The 19,012-nt window shown below is 50.5% G+C and overlaps 1 protein-coding gene across 1 annotated transcript; it reads right to left on the bottom strand.

Annotated features, from left to right (window-relative positions):
• Nucleotides 1-4,717: 4,717 nt before the first annotated feature.
• Nucleotides 4,718-13,309, bottom strand: cchcr1 (coiled-coil alpha-helical rod protein 1). The gene is made up of 19 exons (XM_084474294.1): nt 13,179-13,309; nt 12,453-12,828; nt 11,887-12,084; nt 11,444-11,561; nt 10,987-11,181; nt 10,120-10,283; nt 9,924-10,038; nt 9,523-9,633; nt 8,796-8,948; nt 8,315-8,425; nt 7,839-7,945; nt 7,639-7,751; nt 7,447-7,519; nt 6,904-7,022; nt 6,475-6,663; nt 6,289-6,378; nt 6,050-6,201; nt 5,718-5,805; nt 4,718-5,338 (listed from the first exon to the last, which is right to left on the bottom strand). The coding sequence occupies exons 1-19, from the start codon at nt 13,246-13,248 to the stop codon at nt 5,082-5,084; spliced, it is 2,799 nt and encodes a 932-aa protein (XP_084330420.1). The 5' UTR covers nt 13,249-13,309; the 3' UTR covers nt 4,718-5,081.
• Nucleotides 13,310-19,012: the final 5,703 nt, after the last annotated feature.

Genomic DNA, 19,012 nt, shown 5'->3' with positions numbered 1-19,012 from the left:
ATTGATCAGGACGGTTGATGTTGACGACTCTCATCAGGACCAGTGGTGATGAAGACTCTCTCATCAGGACCAGTGGTGATGAAGACTCTCTCATCAGGACCGGTGGTGATGAAGACTCTCTCATCAGGACCGGTGGTGATGAAGACTCTCTCATTAGGACCGGTCATGATGAAGACTCTCTCATCAGGACCAGTGGTGATGAAGACTCTCTCATCAGGACCAGTGGTGATGAAGACTCTCTCATCAGGACCAGTGGTGATGAAGACTCTCTCATCAGGACCAGTGGTGATGAAGACTCTCTCATCAGGACCGGTCATGATGAAGAATCTCTCATCGGCACCAGTGGTCATGAAGACTCTCTCATCGGGACCAGTGGTGATGAAGACTCTCTCATCGGGACCAGTGGTGATGAAGACTGTCTCATCGGGACTAGTGATGATGAAGACTCTCTCATCGGGACCAGTGGTGATGAAGACTGTCTCATCGGGACCGGTCATGATGAAGACTCTCTCATCATGACCGGTTTGGAGTGTATCTGACGGGTCTCTGTGTTGTGCACCAAGTATAAATGGATTCAGTATCACACAGCTCTTCCTCAAAATCACTCTCTCTATACCAAACCATTTATTACAACCATCACCTCAACCGTTACCCTGTAAATATTCTACTATACATCCTCCTACTTTTTTCATTTCAGTTTCCTCTCTCTCTTGAGCACTTTGCTTCTGTCGTGTGTCATAATTGATGTGAAGAGAAATCTCCCAAGGATCAGTGAATGGTTGTAATCAAGGCAATAATAATAATAATCAATACATTTAATATAAGTAAACAATCTCTCTCATCAGGACCATCATAGGACCAATCAGGACCGGTCGTGATGAAGACTCTCTCATCAGGACCAGTGGTGTTGATGACTCTCATCAGGACCGGTCATGATGAAGACTCATTGATCAGGACGGTTGATGTTGACGACTCTCATCAGGACCAGTGGTGATGAAGACTCTCTCATCAGGACCAGTGGTGATGAAGACTCTCTCATCAGGACCGGTGGTGATGAAGACTCTCTCATTAGGACCGGTCATGATGAAGACTCTCTCATCAGGACCAGTGGTGATGAAGACTCTCTCATCAGGACCAGTGGTGATGAAGACTCTCTCATTAGGACCGGTCATGATGAAGACTCTCTCATTAGGACCAGTCATGATGAAGACTCTCTCATCAGGACCAGTGGTGATGAAGACTCTCTCATCAGGACCAGTGGTGATGAAGACTCTCTCATTAGGACCGGTCATGATGAAGACTCTCTCATTAGGACCAGTCATGATGAAGACTCTCTCATCAGGACCAGTGGTGATGAAGACTCTCTCATCAGGACCAGTGGTGATGAAGACTCTCTCATTAGGACCGGTCATGATGAAGACTCTCTCATCAGGACCAGTGGTGATGAAGACTCTCTCATCAGGACCAGTGGTGATGAAGACTCTCTCATCAGGACCAGTGGTGATGAAGACTCTCTCATCAGGACCAGTGGTGATGAAGACTCTCTCATCAGGACCGGTCATGATGAAGAATCTCTCATCGGCACCAGTGGTCATGAAGACTCTCTCATCGGGACCAGTGGTGATGAAGACTCTCTCATCGGGACCAGTGGTGATGAAGACTGTCTCATCGGGACTAGTGATGATGAAGACTCTCTCATCGGGACCAGTGGTGATGAAGACTGTCTCATCGGGACCGGTCATGATGAAGACTCTCTCATCATGACCGGTTTGGAGTGTATCTGACGGGTCTCTGTGTGGAGGACTCGGCCTGCTGCCCCGTCCTGGATTCAGGCCGAACGTTCCTTCTCCAGAATCGAGGACAGAACGAGGCCTGGATGTGTCCCGGCCCGACCTCGGTCCCGACGTAACCTCCGCAGCTCCGGCTAAATGAGGCGCTGGCTCGGGGGTCTTTTGTAAATAGTGGAGCTGTATCCTGGACATCCATCGTTCTCCAGATCATGAGTAACACATCAGTGTGGGGATGGGGTAATGCGTTGTGAGATTCGCAGCGTTCAGCAGCCGCTCCCAGCGAGCCATGCATCAGCACAACGGAATTATAAATGATAACTAAAGCTATTCTCCAAGTCGCCGAGCTAACTGTGTTAGCCCCGTGGCTTCACTGCCTAACATTCGTCAAGCAATGAATTTGACAACATGTGATTACGTCTTGAATGTGAAGGAAATCTCGCGGCCTTGTTCTCTTCTATTCAACAGATGGAAATTACGCCGGCTCTGAGCTGTGATCCCCTGCTTTCATTCATCCGTTTTAAAATAGGAACCGGTCACATCGGATGCGTCCTAACGTTTGCTCCAGGGCTTCTCCTAGCTGGAAGGAAGCTAACAGGTAGCAGAGCGGCGGGGGTTGGTCTGGTCTGTGGTCTGGGCATAAGGGTCTCCTGGTAGGTGCTGGTGGGGTCTGGGCTCCCTGGCTGAGGGTCTCCCCTAGGTGTTGGTCTGGTCTGTGGTCGGGATTTAAGGGTCTCCTGGTAGGTGCTGGTCTGCTCCCTGGTCTGGGTTTGAGGGTCTCCTGGTAGGTGCCGGTCAGGTAGTCCACAGCAACACTCCTCCCCCAGCTTCCTCTGCGTGGATCCTCTAGCTGTTCTCAGGGAACTTATAATCGTGACTCATGGCTCTCTCCGTTCCTCAGCCAACACCACCAACGCTACAACAGGACTGTTCTGCTTCTCCAGACCACACCACCACCTTCTCCAACACCACCACCTCCACCTTCATCACCACCGACACCTCCATCACCACCACCTCCTTCATCGCCTCCATCATCACCACCACCAACCAACCACCATCTCCTCCAACTGCCACCTCCTCCAACACCACCACACCATCAGCGCCAACTAACCACCACCACCACCTCCTTCATCACCATCACCAACTCCACCACCACCTCCTACTCACCACCACCTCCCTCATTACCACCACCTCCATCTCATCACCTCCTTCACCACCACCATCATCTCCTACATCACCACCACCTCCATCACCACCACCACCACTACCTCCATCACCTCCTACATCACCACCACCACCACCACAACCTCCATCACCATCACCTCCTATATCACCACCACCTCCTCCATCACCATCCCCGTCTCCTCCCACATCACCACCTCCTCCATCACCATCCCCGTCTCCTCCCACATCACCACCTCCTCCATCACCATCCCCGTCTCCCCCACCACCACCACCACCACCCCAACCACCCCCACTCCATACCATCCTTAGGATGGGACAGCTGAATCCAGGGCCATCCCAGCAGCAGAGCCCCCCAGAGTCCAGAGTCTATAAATATCCCCCCCCCCGACCCGGTTCTCGCCCCCAGCCCGGCCACTGAGGAGCATGCCAGCCGTCCAGCACGCAGCGCTGGTGGTCTCCCCTGACGGCCCCGATCAGCATCAGCACCAAGGCCCCTCCCGGCCTGACCCCGGACCGGGACTCAGATCGCCATGACGATGATGATGAGCACTGGGATGCTCCAGGACGCCTGTAGGGATACACCCCCATGACCTCTTCTCTGGAGACAAGATAAGATGTTGGTTCATCTCTTCTTAGGATAAGTCAACCATGACCTCTTCTCTGGAGACGAGATGAGATGTAATTTCGTCATCTCATCTTAATTCAACAACACCACTGAAGTCATCCTTGAGTCATTTTTAGCAGATGCTTTTATCAGTGAGGCTAAGAACAATTAAAAACGTATTAACTCCCAACTGATCGTAAAAATCGTATTTATATACTAATTTATTCAGATTCATGCTCTGCTAGCCGAGGTCTCCCATATAATTATCTTAAGCAGACCATCTGGTCACTGGGCGGCGAGAGAAGACGTGAAGCTGCTTCCCTCGGGGTAAGACCAGTTCCTTACTAGTTTCTGACCATTTAGCTCTTTCCTTCAGACACTCTGATGACCAACATATTTATTTAACCTCTAACTTAAGATTGAATGTTGAGTAGACATGTGGATATAATGTATTCAGGTGCCTGTACTCATTAACTCATGTAACACATTTAAAGCACATGTTGAAGTGTACAAAATGTACTTCCAGTAAGAACAAACTCTTGTACTACTATTACTTACAAGATGTAACGCACACTTTGTCATCCAACAAGTCCAAAACCTGTCAAAATTAGTTCAGTCCATCTCTTTATAACATCTCTGTACAAACGGAATGAGTGTCATGAAGGTGTGTAAACTACAAACAGAAAAATATTAATAATAATAAATAATAATTTAAAAAAAAAATAGAAACCGTGCAGTTTTCGGATGCTTCTGACCAAGACCTTGGTAACAGCGCCCCCTGCTGGTGTTCACCGCGACGACATGTTTCCGAAATGACCCTAAACATGTCTGTTTAATCGGGGCAGTACGGTTGTATGTTTTACTTTATGTATTAAGGGTACTATTATATAGTCTGAATTTTATATTATTATATATATATATATATATATATTATTTTTTTATTTATTAATTTATTTATTTAATTGAATGTAAACACAATGCTTTCAATAACATGCCATTATTCTTATAAACATTGAACCTAATTCATCCTCTAAACTCTCCTTTTAAACCGGGTTTAAGTGATGACAACATGCTGGTGAATATTACACTTTATTTTCATTAAGAAGATAAAACACAAGAAAAAAAAAAAATACACCAGACATCCATTATACAAACAAGACGTTGAAAACAGTGGAGGTGTCATGTTCAACCCGTCATCTTTACAGAAGACCTCCTCTTCCTGTTCTACAGGAGTAATATTCTGTAAGGAACCCACAGCGAGAACCGTTCTCTACACATTCAGTCATCCCCACTGCTTCAAAGCAAACATGTGATGAACTTATTTCAGATCAAATGTTTTATGTTCGGCATTATTTATTACTTGCTGAACTTGAGGAAACATGGCAACACCGTTCTGTGAGTCGGCTCTTCTGAACCAGGAACCTGAAACTCTTTTCCGAACTAAGGCACACGTTCGGGAGGTTGTCGTCGTGGTAACGGTGAGATGGAAGACCTCAGTGATGGAGTCAGACAGACGGGAGGTGGGCCTGCTCTCTTCCTCCCTCTGCTCCTCCTTCTCTTCCTCCTCTCCTTACTCCTCCTCCCTTTCTTCCTCTTCCTCCGGCCTCTCCTCCTTGTCTCCCTCCTCCTCTCCTTACTCTTACTTCTTCTCCTCCTTGTCCTTCTCCTCCTCCCTCCTCTTCCTCTTCCTCTTCATGTTCAGAGCCATCCACCACAGAGGAGCTCAGAGCCTTGAGGTCATCGAGGACAGACAGGAGAGTCTCTGACACACACACACACACACACATCTTTATTTGGATTTGATAAATAAGTACATATCATGGCAAAATCCAAATTTGCCTAAAAGGAAGTATTAGATTGCAGAGAAAGTCTCAGTCCATTTTATACATTAAGGGTACATTAAGGGTAAAGGTGACACCTGCGCCTCCAGATAAAGAGGCTACCAATTAGTGCTGATACACACACACACACACACACACACACACACACACACACACACACACACACACACACACACACACACACACACACACACACACACACACACACACACACACACACCTTTAAAATCATAATGTGTGTTATATTTCCTTTAGTGGTGTGCAGGCACGTGAGCCGTGGTGTGAGGGTGGGTCAGTTACCTGTGTTGTGGGTGGTGTCACGTGGGCGGCTGGTGGACATGCGGGCTCTCCTGACCTCAGTCACATGACCCCTCTCCTGGACGCTGGCCTGGAAGTCACATGACCCCAAGGTCAGAGGTCAACACATTGCATTAATTCATCTTTTGTGTCATATTCTATGGTTATATCTCTATCCTACCAGCAGGTTATGTATATCTATAGCTGTATGTCTATCCTACCAGCAGGTTATGTATATCTATAGCTGTATTTCTATCCTACCAGGTCATGTATATCTATAGCTGTATCTCTATCCTACCAGGTCATGTATATCTATAGCTGTATATCTATCCTACCAGCAGCAGGTTTCTGTCCGTCTCCGTCTCCTTCAGGCGTCTCTGCAGGTCCTGGATCTCCATCTGTGATTGGTCGATCTGGAGCTGCTGGTCCCGCCTGCCCTGTTCCCGCTCCCGGGTCACCTGTCTGTCAAGCTGCCGCAGCGACATCACTGGCGGAGGGGAGGGGAGGAGGCGTCAGGCGGCTCAGGGCCGAGCGTGGAGGGTGGAGGTGGACCCGGGTTAGTGACTCCACCCACCTGCTTTGGTGTGCTCTCTGCGTGCGGTGTTCACCTGGCCCTCCGCCTCCCTCAGACGCTCCGTCAGCCCCGCCTCTGCTGACCGCAGGGCTGCACGCACGCACGCACACGCACACACACTTAGAAATGTCGATATATATTAGATAATTACACGGTTTATCCTGACATGGGGCTCCCCCTCCTCACCCTGCTGGCTCTGCTCCTGCTGCAGGAGGAGTTGGGAGTGCACCTCCTCCAGCCGCGCCTTGGTCTCCTCCAGCAGAGCCCGCGTCTCGTTCTCCCTCCCCTGCGCCTCCTCCTTGGAGGAGAGGGCCTCAGCCAGGGCTCCTCTGCTCTGATCCAGCTCCTCCTGCTGCTCCTTCAGCTGACACCCGACTAGCGAAGGAGGAGAGAGAGGAGGATGAGGAGATGATCAGCAGATAACACTGGGTGGAGAAGGCGTTGGAAGAGGAGGTGGTGGAGGAGGGTGAGATGTCATGGAGGTCGTGGTAGTGGAGGTTGTCATGGTGGAGTTGTTTATGGTGGAAGTGTTGGTGGAGATGGTGGTACTCATGGATGTGGTGGTGGTGGTGGTAGATAGCAGGTGGGGGTGGTGATGGTGTCGAGGGGTCCTACATGTCTCTCTCAGCTGGGCCAGGGCCCTGTCGATGAGGTCTGGGGTTCTCCTCAGCTCCTGGCTGAGTTCCTCTCTCTCCTCGCCCAGCAGATGCAGCTCTGCCTGGAGACGACTCACACTGAGGGGGGAAGAGCACCCTGAGGGTCAGTCTGGTGAACAGCTCAACACTGAGGATCAGTCTGGTAAACAGAACCCTCGGGATCAGTCTGGTGAACAGCACCCTGGGGAACAGTCTGGTGAACAGCACACCACAGAGTTGACGTCGATGACTCACTCGTATTAAGCAAAACTCCCTTAGATAAGAAAACAGTTCTCTCCTAACAAAGACGCCGCTACAGTCTGGGTTGGAACACTGTTTGCTCTGTTAGAACACACAAAGAATAACGAGTGACTCAATGCAAGTCTCCCCAGCGGTCCTTTGGAGACCAGGTGGTGCGGCACTCGAGTTGGTTTTGTTGCTCCTCTTCCGGTGGTTCTGAGCCTCAGTAGCGGGTCTCTCTGGTTAACAGCGTCGCTACGTGACTACATGTGGGTGTTCTCACCGGTCGTCCTCGTGGGCCGCCTCTCTGGAGCTGTGCTGTACCTTCTGTAGCGCTGCTCTCCGCCCCAGCAGCCCTGAGTAGGAGAGACACACACACACACACGTGGCTACAGTCAGACACACAGCCACAGTCAGACACTGTGTCTAACCTACCCTGATGGTCTGGACCCTGGATGAGTAGGACTAAACCTACCCTGGATGGTCTGGACCCTCCTCTTAGCGAAGGTCAGCCTCTGGGAGAAGGCGTTGAGCTGGTCCTGTGACTGGTTGACGTCCGCTACCCGGGCCGCGAACGCTGCACTGAACCTGCGGAGAGACGAGGTGATACAGCGCGTCTCACACAACCACAACCCCTCAGACCCCACACTCCTCCGGTCGGATGACATCGGTCACCTCAGAAGCGCCTCCTTCACGGCCCCCAGGTCCACGCCGGCCTGGTGCTTCCAGGACCTCAGCTCCGCGTTCTCCAGCCCCAGCGAGGCCAGGTCCTCCTTCAGGCTCTGGGGAGGGAGGAGAGAGCAGCAGGGTCAGAGCTCCTCTGCTGGAGCCGACAGCGCCCTCTGCTGTCCGGAGCTGGCCCAGACGCACAAGTCGGGTCCATCCTACTTCCTGTCCCAGGTCCCATCTCAAGGGGCTTCACCGGCCAACAGTAGACCCCCCACCCTCAGCCTGAGCCTCTAAGGAGGCGGAACTTTAGGTCTGAAGGGTTAGGAGGTGATGGTGTAAGGAGGTGATGGTGTAAGGAGGTGATGGTGTTGAATGGTTAGGAGGTGATGGTGTTGAATGGTTAGGAGGTGATAGAGCTGAAGGGTTAGGAGGTGATGGAGGTCTTCAGAGCAGGGCAGGCTGTGATTGGCCGAGGAGCGTACCTGCGCAGCCACCTCCTCCAGGCGGAGCTGGGCCAGCCTGTCGTCCAGGCTGTGCTGGAGGAGCATGCTCCGGAGCTGCTCCTGCTTCACCTCCTCCTGCAGAGTCTTCTCCTGCTCCCGCCACAGATAAGGTAAGACATCAGGGTCTGGTTTGGTGTAATTGCATTTCGACACGCAAACATTGTTTTGGTTTCCTTCTGTCTCTACTTGATTGTAGAAGGCTTCTCCCTTGTCAAAATACTGAACCGCTCAATCTGTAGCTGCTGTGTACAGCTTACTGCAGATGTTACCCCTGTGAGCCATCCACAGGACGTACAAGCAGTGGATAAGGTGACACACACACACACACACACACACACACAGCATTGGTTAGAGTGTTGTGAGCTAGGATGTGTGTATGTGTGTACGTGTGCGTGCGTGCATGCTCCTCTGCAGCTCATGCGACCAGACGGTTCTCCAGGGTTCTGCGGTGTCTCCTCACCCCTGAGAGGGCCCTCTCCCTCTCCCTCTTGTGCTCCAGCTCCTGGGTACGCAGACGGACGCACAGCGAGTACACCTTCTCCCTCCAGAGCCGCAGCAGCTGGAGCGCCTCGCAGCCGCCGCCGCCGCCGGGCAGCAGGGGGTCCGACAGGGTCTGGAGAGAGGGCAGAGGTCAGCGGTCAGAGGTCAGGAGCAGGCAGCAGAGCTTCTGGAGGCCAGGTTCTGCCGTGGTCCTGAGGGATCGGCTCATGGAGTGAGAGAAGTTTCATACGTGATGTGTTGGGAGTACGGAAACATCTGGTTTCACAGCAGGAACCAAACCTCTTGATTTGTTAGCTGAACTTGTATGATGTTAAGTTTTCTTCCTCTCATAAACAGCAGATGTATTCCTTGTTAAGAAGGATGTTAGCGGTTGAATGTTAAACTAAAATGTGCAATCCTGTGGTATCCCAAAGTTGTTATTAATGAGGTTGTTTCTTTAATGAGATTTTAACCCGTCTGAAATCAGTGGATACTTCTAGATCCCTGTTTTGCCCTGGGTGAGGTCAAAGGTTTAAACATTTCTCAGAAACAAACTATTATTATTCTGTCTCCTGCTAACTACGACCCTCTAGTCTGGCCCGTTTCTGTCTACCAAGCTAAAGGGTCTCTCCACAAGGTATGGTGACAGAAGGAGGGAGAGGAGGAAGAAGAGTAGGAGGAGGAGGAGGAGGAGGAAGACGAGGAACCTTGTGGAGGACTTTCTGCTCCTGCAGGGTGAGGATCTCGTTCACACACTTCAGTCTGACGCTGAGGAGATCTGCGGTCTTCTCCAGGGCTTCCTTCTCCCTGCTCAGCTTCTACAGCGACCGGGAAGAACCGACATTATGGAGGTGAATATGGTGCTGCATATTAATGCTATTCACTTACAACATGCTGACCGACTGAGATGACCTACAATACATCCAGAGAGCGACAGGCTGCGGTTTCCTGAGGAAGTTAACTGAACTCTGAATGAACAGGGATTAGTTAGTTAGTGAGCAGTCTAACTGAACTCTGAATGAACTGTGATTAGTTAGTGAGGTCTCACCTGTACGGTCTAACTGAACTCTGAATGAACAGGGATTAGTTAGTGAGTGAACAGTCTCACCTGTACGGTCTCCCCCAGCCTGTCCTCCTCCCCCCTCTCAGGGGACATCTCCCCGATGTACCCTCGGAGGTTCTGCAGCGTGGCCGCCTGGCCCTCCAGCGCTTGACTCGCTTGGCTGAAAAACACAACCAGGTCGACCAATGAGAAGCATCTTCCAATTGTCTTCCAGCTTGTCTGTGTGGAGCGGCGCAGATACCTGAGCTGGTCTCTGAGTGCGTCTCTCTCGGCCGTCGCCGTCCCAAGATGGCTCTGTAACTGCAGCATCTGGGTTGCCATGGCGTCCAGGCTGCTCTGGAGCTGGTCCCTGGCGACCACTGCAGCCTCCAGCTCAGTGGCACAGGACGCAGTCAGCTGCTGCCGCTGGGAGGGACAGGAAGTGCACCAGTGAGGGGGAACGTCCCCAAACATCATGGCTCCGCCCTCAAACATCATGGCTGCGCCCTCATGTAATAATAGCCGTGTTTCAGATCGTCTGCATTTGAGTTATGTCATTTCTCACGTGGGAAATTCCACATGGTAATTCCAACCAACCATGGCAACGTTTTGATATGTTGAGATGAGTGTCTTATGTCCACATTTATTTAACACCATATGCACAGAAAAGCAGACTGAGGGAGTTCCCGTTTTTAAAGCCATGTGACATGTCGCATAGGGAAGTTAGCACCCGCATTTCTGACTTTTTTTATCCCAGAATGTTGAGCTGTTATGCGAGGCAACGCAACACATGCTTGATCTGAAACTCGCCTAATGATGACTTCCCAAGCCCCACCCATAAGCATTGTGACTCCACCCAAAAACTAACTTGGCCAATGAATATGCTGGCTCCGCCCACTAAACCATAAAACAAAGATGAGCCAATCTCACGTAGACCACACCCAAAGAGATCCTATTGGCTAAACTGGAGAGCAACTGTTTTTAAGAAAACCCAGAAGTTCTGTGAAAGATAGACCATCCCACTTTGGATGCAAATAGAGACCCCTTCAAACAGACCGGGAGGGGGGCCAGAGTTAACCCGCCCGTCACCCACAGACAGACAGACAGACAGACAGACAGACAGACAGACCTCTGTCTGGTGGATTTTCAGTAGATTTTCCATCTGGGTGGTCAGGTCGATGTTCCTCCTCTTCACCTCCTCCTCCTCCTCCTTCCTGCTCCTCTCAGCCTCCCGGAGGAGCGCGTGCACCTCCTCTCGGCTCCGCAGCTCCTCCTTCCTCAGCCTCCTGATCTCCTCCTCTGACTCCTTCTCCAGGATTTCCAACTGAGGACCAACAAAGTCATCTGGTCATTACAAAGCTTATCGAACATTCATAACAATATAGTGATCCGACCCTAGTGAACCAACCCTAGTGAACCCAACCCTAGTGAACCAACGCTAGTGAACCAACCCTATGGTGAACCAACCCTATGGTGAACCAACCCTATGGTGAACCAACAAGCTTGTAGCAGCAGTAGAAGATGAGGAAGATAAGGAGGTGGTCAGTAGAATGATGATGATGCTGATGGTATGAAAGTGAAGCTACCTGTGAAGATTTCTTCTGATTCTCCTGAAGGTTCTGCTGGAGCTCCAGTCGGACCTGGTCCAGCCTGGCCCTGGTCTGACCCAGGTCACAGCGTAGGGCCTCCAGCTCAGCACCCTGTCTACAGGAAGGAACACAGAGCACAATCCAGTCAGGCTGGAGCAGACTTAGTGCATTCCAAACCATGTCAATAAGGAGAAGGCAGGGGTTAGACAGTACAGAAACAGGTAATTAAGGAGCGAGTGGTTAGACAGTACAGAAACAGGTCATTGAGGAGCAGGTAGGGGTTAGACAGTACAGAGAGAGTTAATTAAGGGGCAGGCAGGTATTAGACAGTACAGAGCCAGATCTTTAAGGAGCAGGTAGGCAGACACGCATGTGCGTGTCTGTGTGTGTGTCTGCATGGTTTGTGTGTGCATGCGTGTCTGTGCGTGGTGTGTGTGTACCTGTGGAGGGTGCTGTCCTTGTCTCGAAACTCGCCCCGCTGTCTCTCCTCGCTCTCCTTTAAGGCCTCCAGCTGACCCCGGAGCCTCTCCGCCTCCACCCGCTGCGTCTCCACCCGCACACGCCACTCCGCCTCCAGCCTCAGCCACCCATCACCTCCACCAGCTCCACCAGCACCTCCCCCTCCTCCGTCCATAAACCTGGGGGAAAGAAACCAGTTTAAATGTAGGCCAATGGTGTAAATGTTTAATGAATGAATAATATTCATATATTCATGTTTCCCAGTTGCTGACACTGCACCATATTTATCCTGTTAAACCAGGGTCTAATATGTAGAGTAATGTTATGTAATGTTTAGAAGAGTATCATCGTGTTCAGTGGTTAATCATTCATTCAGTGTGTTCACACACACACACACACACACACACACACACACACACACACACACACACACACACACACACACACACACACACACCAGTATTAGCGTCGGTGCGCACCAAGACAAACATCATAGTGATAACTTTCGTGCTAACCTAGTAAATAAACAGATTATTGGGATGACTACCTTCCATTGGAGTCTGTAGACCGGCTCCTTCCTCTCAAAGAGTCTCCCTGTAGCATCATCAGCCTCTGGTTCTCCTTCCGGAGCTCCAGAACTTCCCCCTGTGCCCGGGACACGGCGAGCCATGCCGCGGCCGGACTAGAGACCCCCGGCCCGGCGGCGGAGCCCCAGGACTCCACGGCCGGCTGGTGGTGGAGTCCGCGTCTGTCCGCGGAGGTCTGGACCCCGTGGACAGACGCGGAGGTCTGGGCCCTGTGGACAGACGCGGAGGTCTGGGCCCCGTGGACAGACGCGGAGGTCTGGGCCCCGTGGACAGACGCAGAGGTCTGGGCGGCGGAGGTGAAGTGGGACGGCGGCATCAGATCCCTCTGAATGTTCCCTGAACACAACAGTTGGATTTTAGTGTTCAGCTGTCGGAGCCAACAACAGTTTGGATTTTCTTATCACGGCTGCAATACTCTCAAATGAAATGCACTTTAATCGTTAATGTTTGCGTTAATGCAAACATTAACGCTTTCACTAGCTTCAGTAGGTTGAAGGAACCCCCATGCTGAGGAGGACACTGCAGTAACCCGGTAACCACTACGGTACAACCAGTATGGTAGTACCGTTCTGGTTACTGCAGTAACCAGTAACCAGTAAACCGGTGGTAGTAACTAGTAACTACTGGTTCCAGCAGCCCCAGGACGGGTGTCAGATGGACTTCCTACGGGTCCTGCTGTAACTCACCGGGGAGAGGTGGTGCGGTGAAGTCCGTGGGCACGCTGAGCTTCTCTCCGGCAGCGGTCTGTTCCTCCATGTCGGGGGGGTTATATTAAGAGTTGTAATAGTTTTATTGAGGGCTTTCTTCTGAAGTGTTGCAGGTTCCACTGAGCAGTTGCGTTTCCTGTTTGTCTTCCCGCGGATATACCCCCGCCTCCTGGTTGCCGTAGTTACAGACTCCTCCTCCTCCTCCTCTTCCTGCTCGCTGCTGGTTGTCATCATGGTTGTCGAGTTGTCCCATCATGAACATGAAATATATTTAAACCCTAGACAGCAACACAGCAACAATTACACGTTGCGGTGTTAACAGGTTGTTCGGGGATTAATCCAATCTGCTCGACCGCTGCCGTTGAGCTAGGCAACACTGTCTGGGACCCTCGCAGGAGTGCGATATAAAAGCGATGGTTATAGGCCTAATAAATATAAAGTAAATTATGAGTATAATAAATATGAAAAGTGCAAACTGCTGAGGAAAAAGGAAGAACATGGTAATAGTGCTAACTGTTGCAGACTCGTATTACACGGATGAAGCAACACTATATATATATATATATATATATATATATATATTGTTGTTTAATAATAATATAGTTATAGCACAAGCCCTGCATATCAAATAACATTAATTTCCAATAAAAAGCAAATACAGAGCATTAACCAGGACGAGGGGATGGACCTCTGTCCTTCATTTAACTATAAACTGCGGTGTATAATGGACATCGACTGCGATCTAAACCACATCAATCTCACGGTAATGGCCAACATAAATCTACTTTTAAAGATGAACTGGTGGACTGTTTAAACCACCAGATTAATATAAAAAACATAGGCTTGTCTTTACAACCCCAGCATTTCATATGTGTTTTATTCCCTGTGTTATCTGTCAGTTGTGGTTTGATGGTATTGTTGCCGTGTGAGGCCTTGTGTTGATCTGCTCTCGGAGGGTTGAGACTTGAGAGCTGCGATTTAAAACGTCAAGGAGATCAAAGCTAGCGTGGCATTAATAGACTGATCCTCCTGGTAGGGAGGTGCTGAGGAGGGATTCCCTTCACCACTATCTCCTCCTCTCTTACACCTGAGGCCCCTGCTCCTCCGCTCCTCCTCTCATACACCTTCCCTGCTCCCCCTGAACTCCTCCCTTACACCTCCCTTGCTCCTCCTCTCCTCCTCCCTTACACCTCCCTTGCTCCTCCTCTCCTCCACCCTTACACCTGGGGCCCCTACTCCTCCTCCCTTACCCCTCCCCTACTCCTCCTCCCCTCCTCCTCCTCTCTGCTCCTCTTCTCCACCCTTACACCTCCTCCGCTCCTCCCCGGAATAAGAGAAGTGGTAAAGTGACGTGAGGCTAAGGGGAGGAGCAGAGGAGGTGGAGGGGGGAGCAAAGGGAGGCGGATAAGGGTTTGATGTGCGGATGAATAATTGAATGAATGGCTGAAGCAACCCTGTGGAAGTGAACCCTTGAATACTGAATATGTTTTAATTCTCTTACTCAACCACCCCTCACCCTCTCATAGTACAATGTTAATAATGATTGTGTTTGATTCTCAGCCCCATAAGAGAGCAACAACATCATAGACGTCAACTCCACAGGTATAGTAGCAGTATAAGTAAGTCTAGGTATATACGTAATAGTCTAGGTATATACGTCTATAGTGTGGCTAATTGTCTGACTGCTGTTGATATTGATTGTGTTGATCTATTGATCAGGCCCCAGAGATCTTGATCAGCAATCCGATAGTGAGAGGAGTGTGGAGGATTGGAGAACTGCTGGATAGAGTGCGTTAACACGTTCGGAACCACCTACTCTAGCCTCCATCTCTCTCCGGAGCCTCTGTCCTCCTCTGAGCCTTCTGGAACACGCTAACCCAGGGCATCTGTCTCTGCTCCAGTCTTCAGCAGATCTGGGAGAGGAGATGTGAGCAGACTGTGTTCCTCCTCAGTGCTGGTCTCAGAGCCAGGTCTATTCTGAGATGGCTTGAGGCTCCTCCATCCCTCCTCCCCCTCTCTCTCTCCCTCCACCTCAGAGCAGCGAGTGGGTGGGGAGGGGGGGCCGGCAGGAGACCAGGAGCCCAGCTATGTACCCGGGGCCAGTCCCCTCTAGGTGTCCCCCTCCAGGGAGGACTGGAGGGTCCAGACAGCATGCGACCAAGGCAGCAGAGACATCTAGACAAATATATATAGATATATCTTTATACGTGGCTGGATAGGGGCCAGACAGGCTGGCCAGAGCTACTATAGCTGAATAGGGGCTAGATAGGCTGGCCAGAGCTACTATGGCTGGATAGGGGCCAGATAGGCTGGCCAGAGCTACTATGGCTGGATAGGGGCCAGATAGGCTGGTGGATAGGGGCCAGATATGCTGGCCAGAGCTACTATGGCTGGCTAGGGGCCAGATATGCTGGCCAGAGCTACTATGGCTGGCTAGGGGCCAGATAGGCTGGCCAGAGCTACTATGGCTGGTTTGGGGCCAGATAGGCTGGGGCCATATATATGTATTAAGAAATATAGATACATATACAAATACTGTATATGTCTATCTATATGTTTGGCTAACTATATTTAGATATAGATAAATCAGATACGAAGTACTGAGGAGCGTGGATCAATATTAATAAGTATAGATGGATAATGGAGAAAGAGAGACTTGAAGAGAGAGAGAGAGAAAGAGAGAGAGAGAGAGAGAGAGAGAGAGAGAGAGAGAGAGAGAGAGAGAGAGAGAGAGAGAGAGAGAGAGAGAGAGAGAGAGAGAGAGAGAGAGAAGCAGATAGATGGATGGATGGATAGATATAAATAGACAGAGATTTGTAGGAGTTTACGTCTGTCATGTAGGCCTGAACTAAAAACCTACATCTAAATAACATCATCCATTCGCACTATTCTTCTCCCTGCAGCTCATCGGTGCATTAGACCGCCATGGGTCTACTGGGTATTTTCACCATTTAGGGATCGATGGCTGATCGATGCTCTTCGCGGCTGAGCTCCTGGCCCGGGATGTCCGTGTTGTGGTGTCTGTGTTGGTAATTACTATCTTCTGCTCCTAAAACCTGGGGCTAGTTCATCTCCTCCACCTCAACTCGGAACCAGGCCACTTAGACCCGTCCGGAGGACCAGTGGGCGGGGCCTCTCGCTCCGGTCCCGCCCACTTGTCCTCCTCGATCACTGATTGGTTGGTAACGGAACGAGAAAGCACCGCCCACTGTACGTTCCGTCCATGAAAAAAAAACAGCACAACGAATTCAACGCACTGGCGTTTCATCCTCCGCGGTTGCCTAGTAACGCGCTGGCAGCGGGAGCTCCGTGGAAACCATTGGCGCGCCTGACCTTGGCGTCGTGGATGCGCAACGCACACTCACACTCACTCTCTCACACACACACACACACACACACACACACACACACACACACACACACACACACACACACACACACACACACGCTCCCTCACTCTCTCTCTCTCTCACACACACACACACACACACACACACACACACTCACTCAAACCCTCACCGCGCCGGGTCTTTTGTGATCCAAACACTGAATGTAAAGCGAAGCATCGATTTGGGAGGAGAGGCTGCGTGGTGCTGAGGTGAATGGATGGAGACGCGGACCGAGGAGGAGACTACATCTATGGACTGAAGAGAACCCGCGCGTGAGAGCAGGTGCGTTAACCCGTCGTTTTATCTGCCGTAGAGATGGCCGCTGCTCTATCGAGTGATCCACGGTGTTCGTGCTGATGTGTTTCAGGTTCGTACTCCTCATATCGCAGTCCACCGTGTTGCCTGTGCTGTATCCCCATCTCGTTATTCACCTAACGTTCCCACGAGTCTATTGGCGCAACACAGAACACAGCCAACCGTTTGCGATATTTTGGGCTGTGGCTTTTTTTTTTTGTGCGTGTCCATTTTGCGTGAAATGGTGACTGATGCATATTGATGGTGGCTGTAGCCCGTAAGCGTAAGGTGTGCAGCAAACGAGGCTGTGGACGGGTGGTGAGGGGCGCAGGGGCGAGCGTCCCGATCTGACAACGCAAGGGCATCTGATGTGATATCTCTCCGCCACCTCCTCGGGCCGCAGAATATCAGATGGGATGTGGTGGTGGCGAGGCCCGTTAGGCCACACGATAACAGCGATGCTGCAGGACAGGGGGCTCCCGACGGCCAGGAGGAGTTGGGAGTTGGGAGACCTGGAATACCGGGATGATCCCGGGTACCGTGGTGGTGGTGGGGGGTTGCACTCGTTCTGCTAGCACGAAGAGCCCCGCTGGTAACCTGGCTAACTCAGTGCTTCATGTGTCTGCTTTGGGCAGGAGGATGGATTTGGGCTGGGGGATAGATGCCAAAACAGTGTGTTCCCCTGCTCGCTTTGTCTCCGGAGGGAGTTCAGGTTGTCATCACCTTGAAAAGCTCTCCTCTCCTCTCCTCCTCTAGCCCCCTCGCTCACCACATGTGATCCCTGAGTTAATACATCGACTTCCTACGCTGTCCTTTACAGCTACGTTTACATTTGACATTCAGGGCGTTTAGCAGACGCTTGTATCCAAAGCGACTTACAATAAATACCAGTAGCAGCTAGTTCTACCCCCAAACACGCTGAATATGCCTCCAAACAAACGCCTTTCAGGACAGGCTCCGTGTCTCTGAAGGGGACGCTACCGATTGATTTGGTGTTTCCGTGGCGATGTGATATACTGATATCTCTCCTCCTCTCGTTTACACCTCACTATCAGGAATAGACTGGCTGTTGCTGCCGTGTTAATCACTCTCACACACGCTGATCATTCCTATACCCTCATACCGTCCATCACAGCTCAGCCAGTGACTCATCCTGTATGGGTTCTGCTATTGGTCGGCGGTCTGATGAACCCAAGCAAAGTAGAACAGGTGGCTGCGTTGTAAATCGATCATGTTTATCATTTAATAACCTAATCTAACACACCCACACACACACACTGTTTCACTCGCCAACACACCTTATACTAGCCAACACACACACACACACACACACACACACACACACACACACACACACACACACACACACACACACACCTTCAACTATCGCACACCTTATACTAGCCAACACACACACACACACACACACACACCTTCAACTATCGCACACAAACCTTCCACTAACAGACACACACACACACACACACACTGACCAATCAGATGGGAAGAGACAGTTGTGTGTTTGTGGGAAGTTTCAGATAACACTTTGCTTTCAATTCATGTCTGATTGATCTGTTGTCTCTGCACTGTTGGCGAAACGTGTTTTTATGTGTGTTCATTGTGGCCGTATTCAATTCCCATCGGAGAAATGTAAACCTAATCTAGAGTGTGGATGTGTTTATGATGGCTAGATGAGGTTTGGATTTCCTCTCGTGGAGTTCACTCCAGTACCAGCCTTCACAGATCCTCCCCTCTGCTGCCTGACTTATACTTTTCATTTGATTCATAAAATGTCTTCAAAAGCCTAGAGAAGAAAATAAATAAATATAAATGGAAGATGAGATTATTATATTTATGTGATTATTTCTTTATCGTCCTTCTGTGATTATTTATCTATCATCTTTCTGTTGTGATTATTTACCATCTTCTGTTGTGATTATTTATCTATAGTTTTTCTGTTGTGATTATTTATCATCTTTCTGTTGGGATTACTTCCAGATCAAATGAGATGAGAGCAGCATCTGGTTTCTGCGACGACGCATCCTAGGAGCGCCTGGTTTCCATCCCAGCGAGAGGCGGGCGATGTCTGTCTGACAGACGGACCAGACGGAGAACACCACCCCCCCTCTG

This window comes from Micromesistius poutassou, assembly GCF_964030765.1.
Source record: "Micromesistius poutassou genome assembly, chromosome: 10".
Lineage (NCBI taxonomy): Eukaryota > Metazoa > Chordata > Actinopteri > Gadiformes > Gadidae > Micromesistius > Micromesistius poutassou.
The sequence above is the reverse complement of the archived record's forward strand: the minus strand, read 5'-3'. Positions and strand labels throughout refer to the sequence as shown.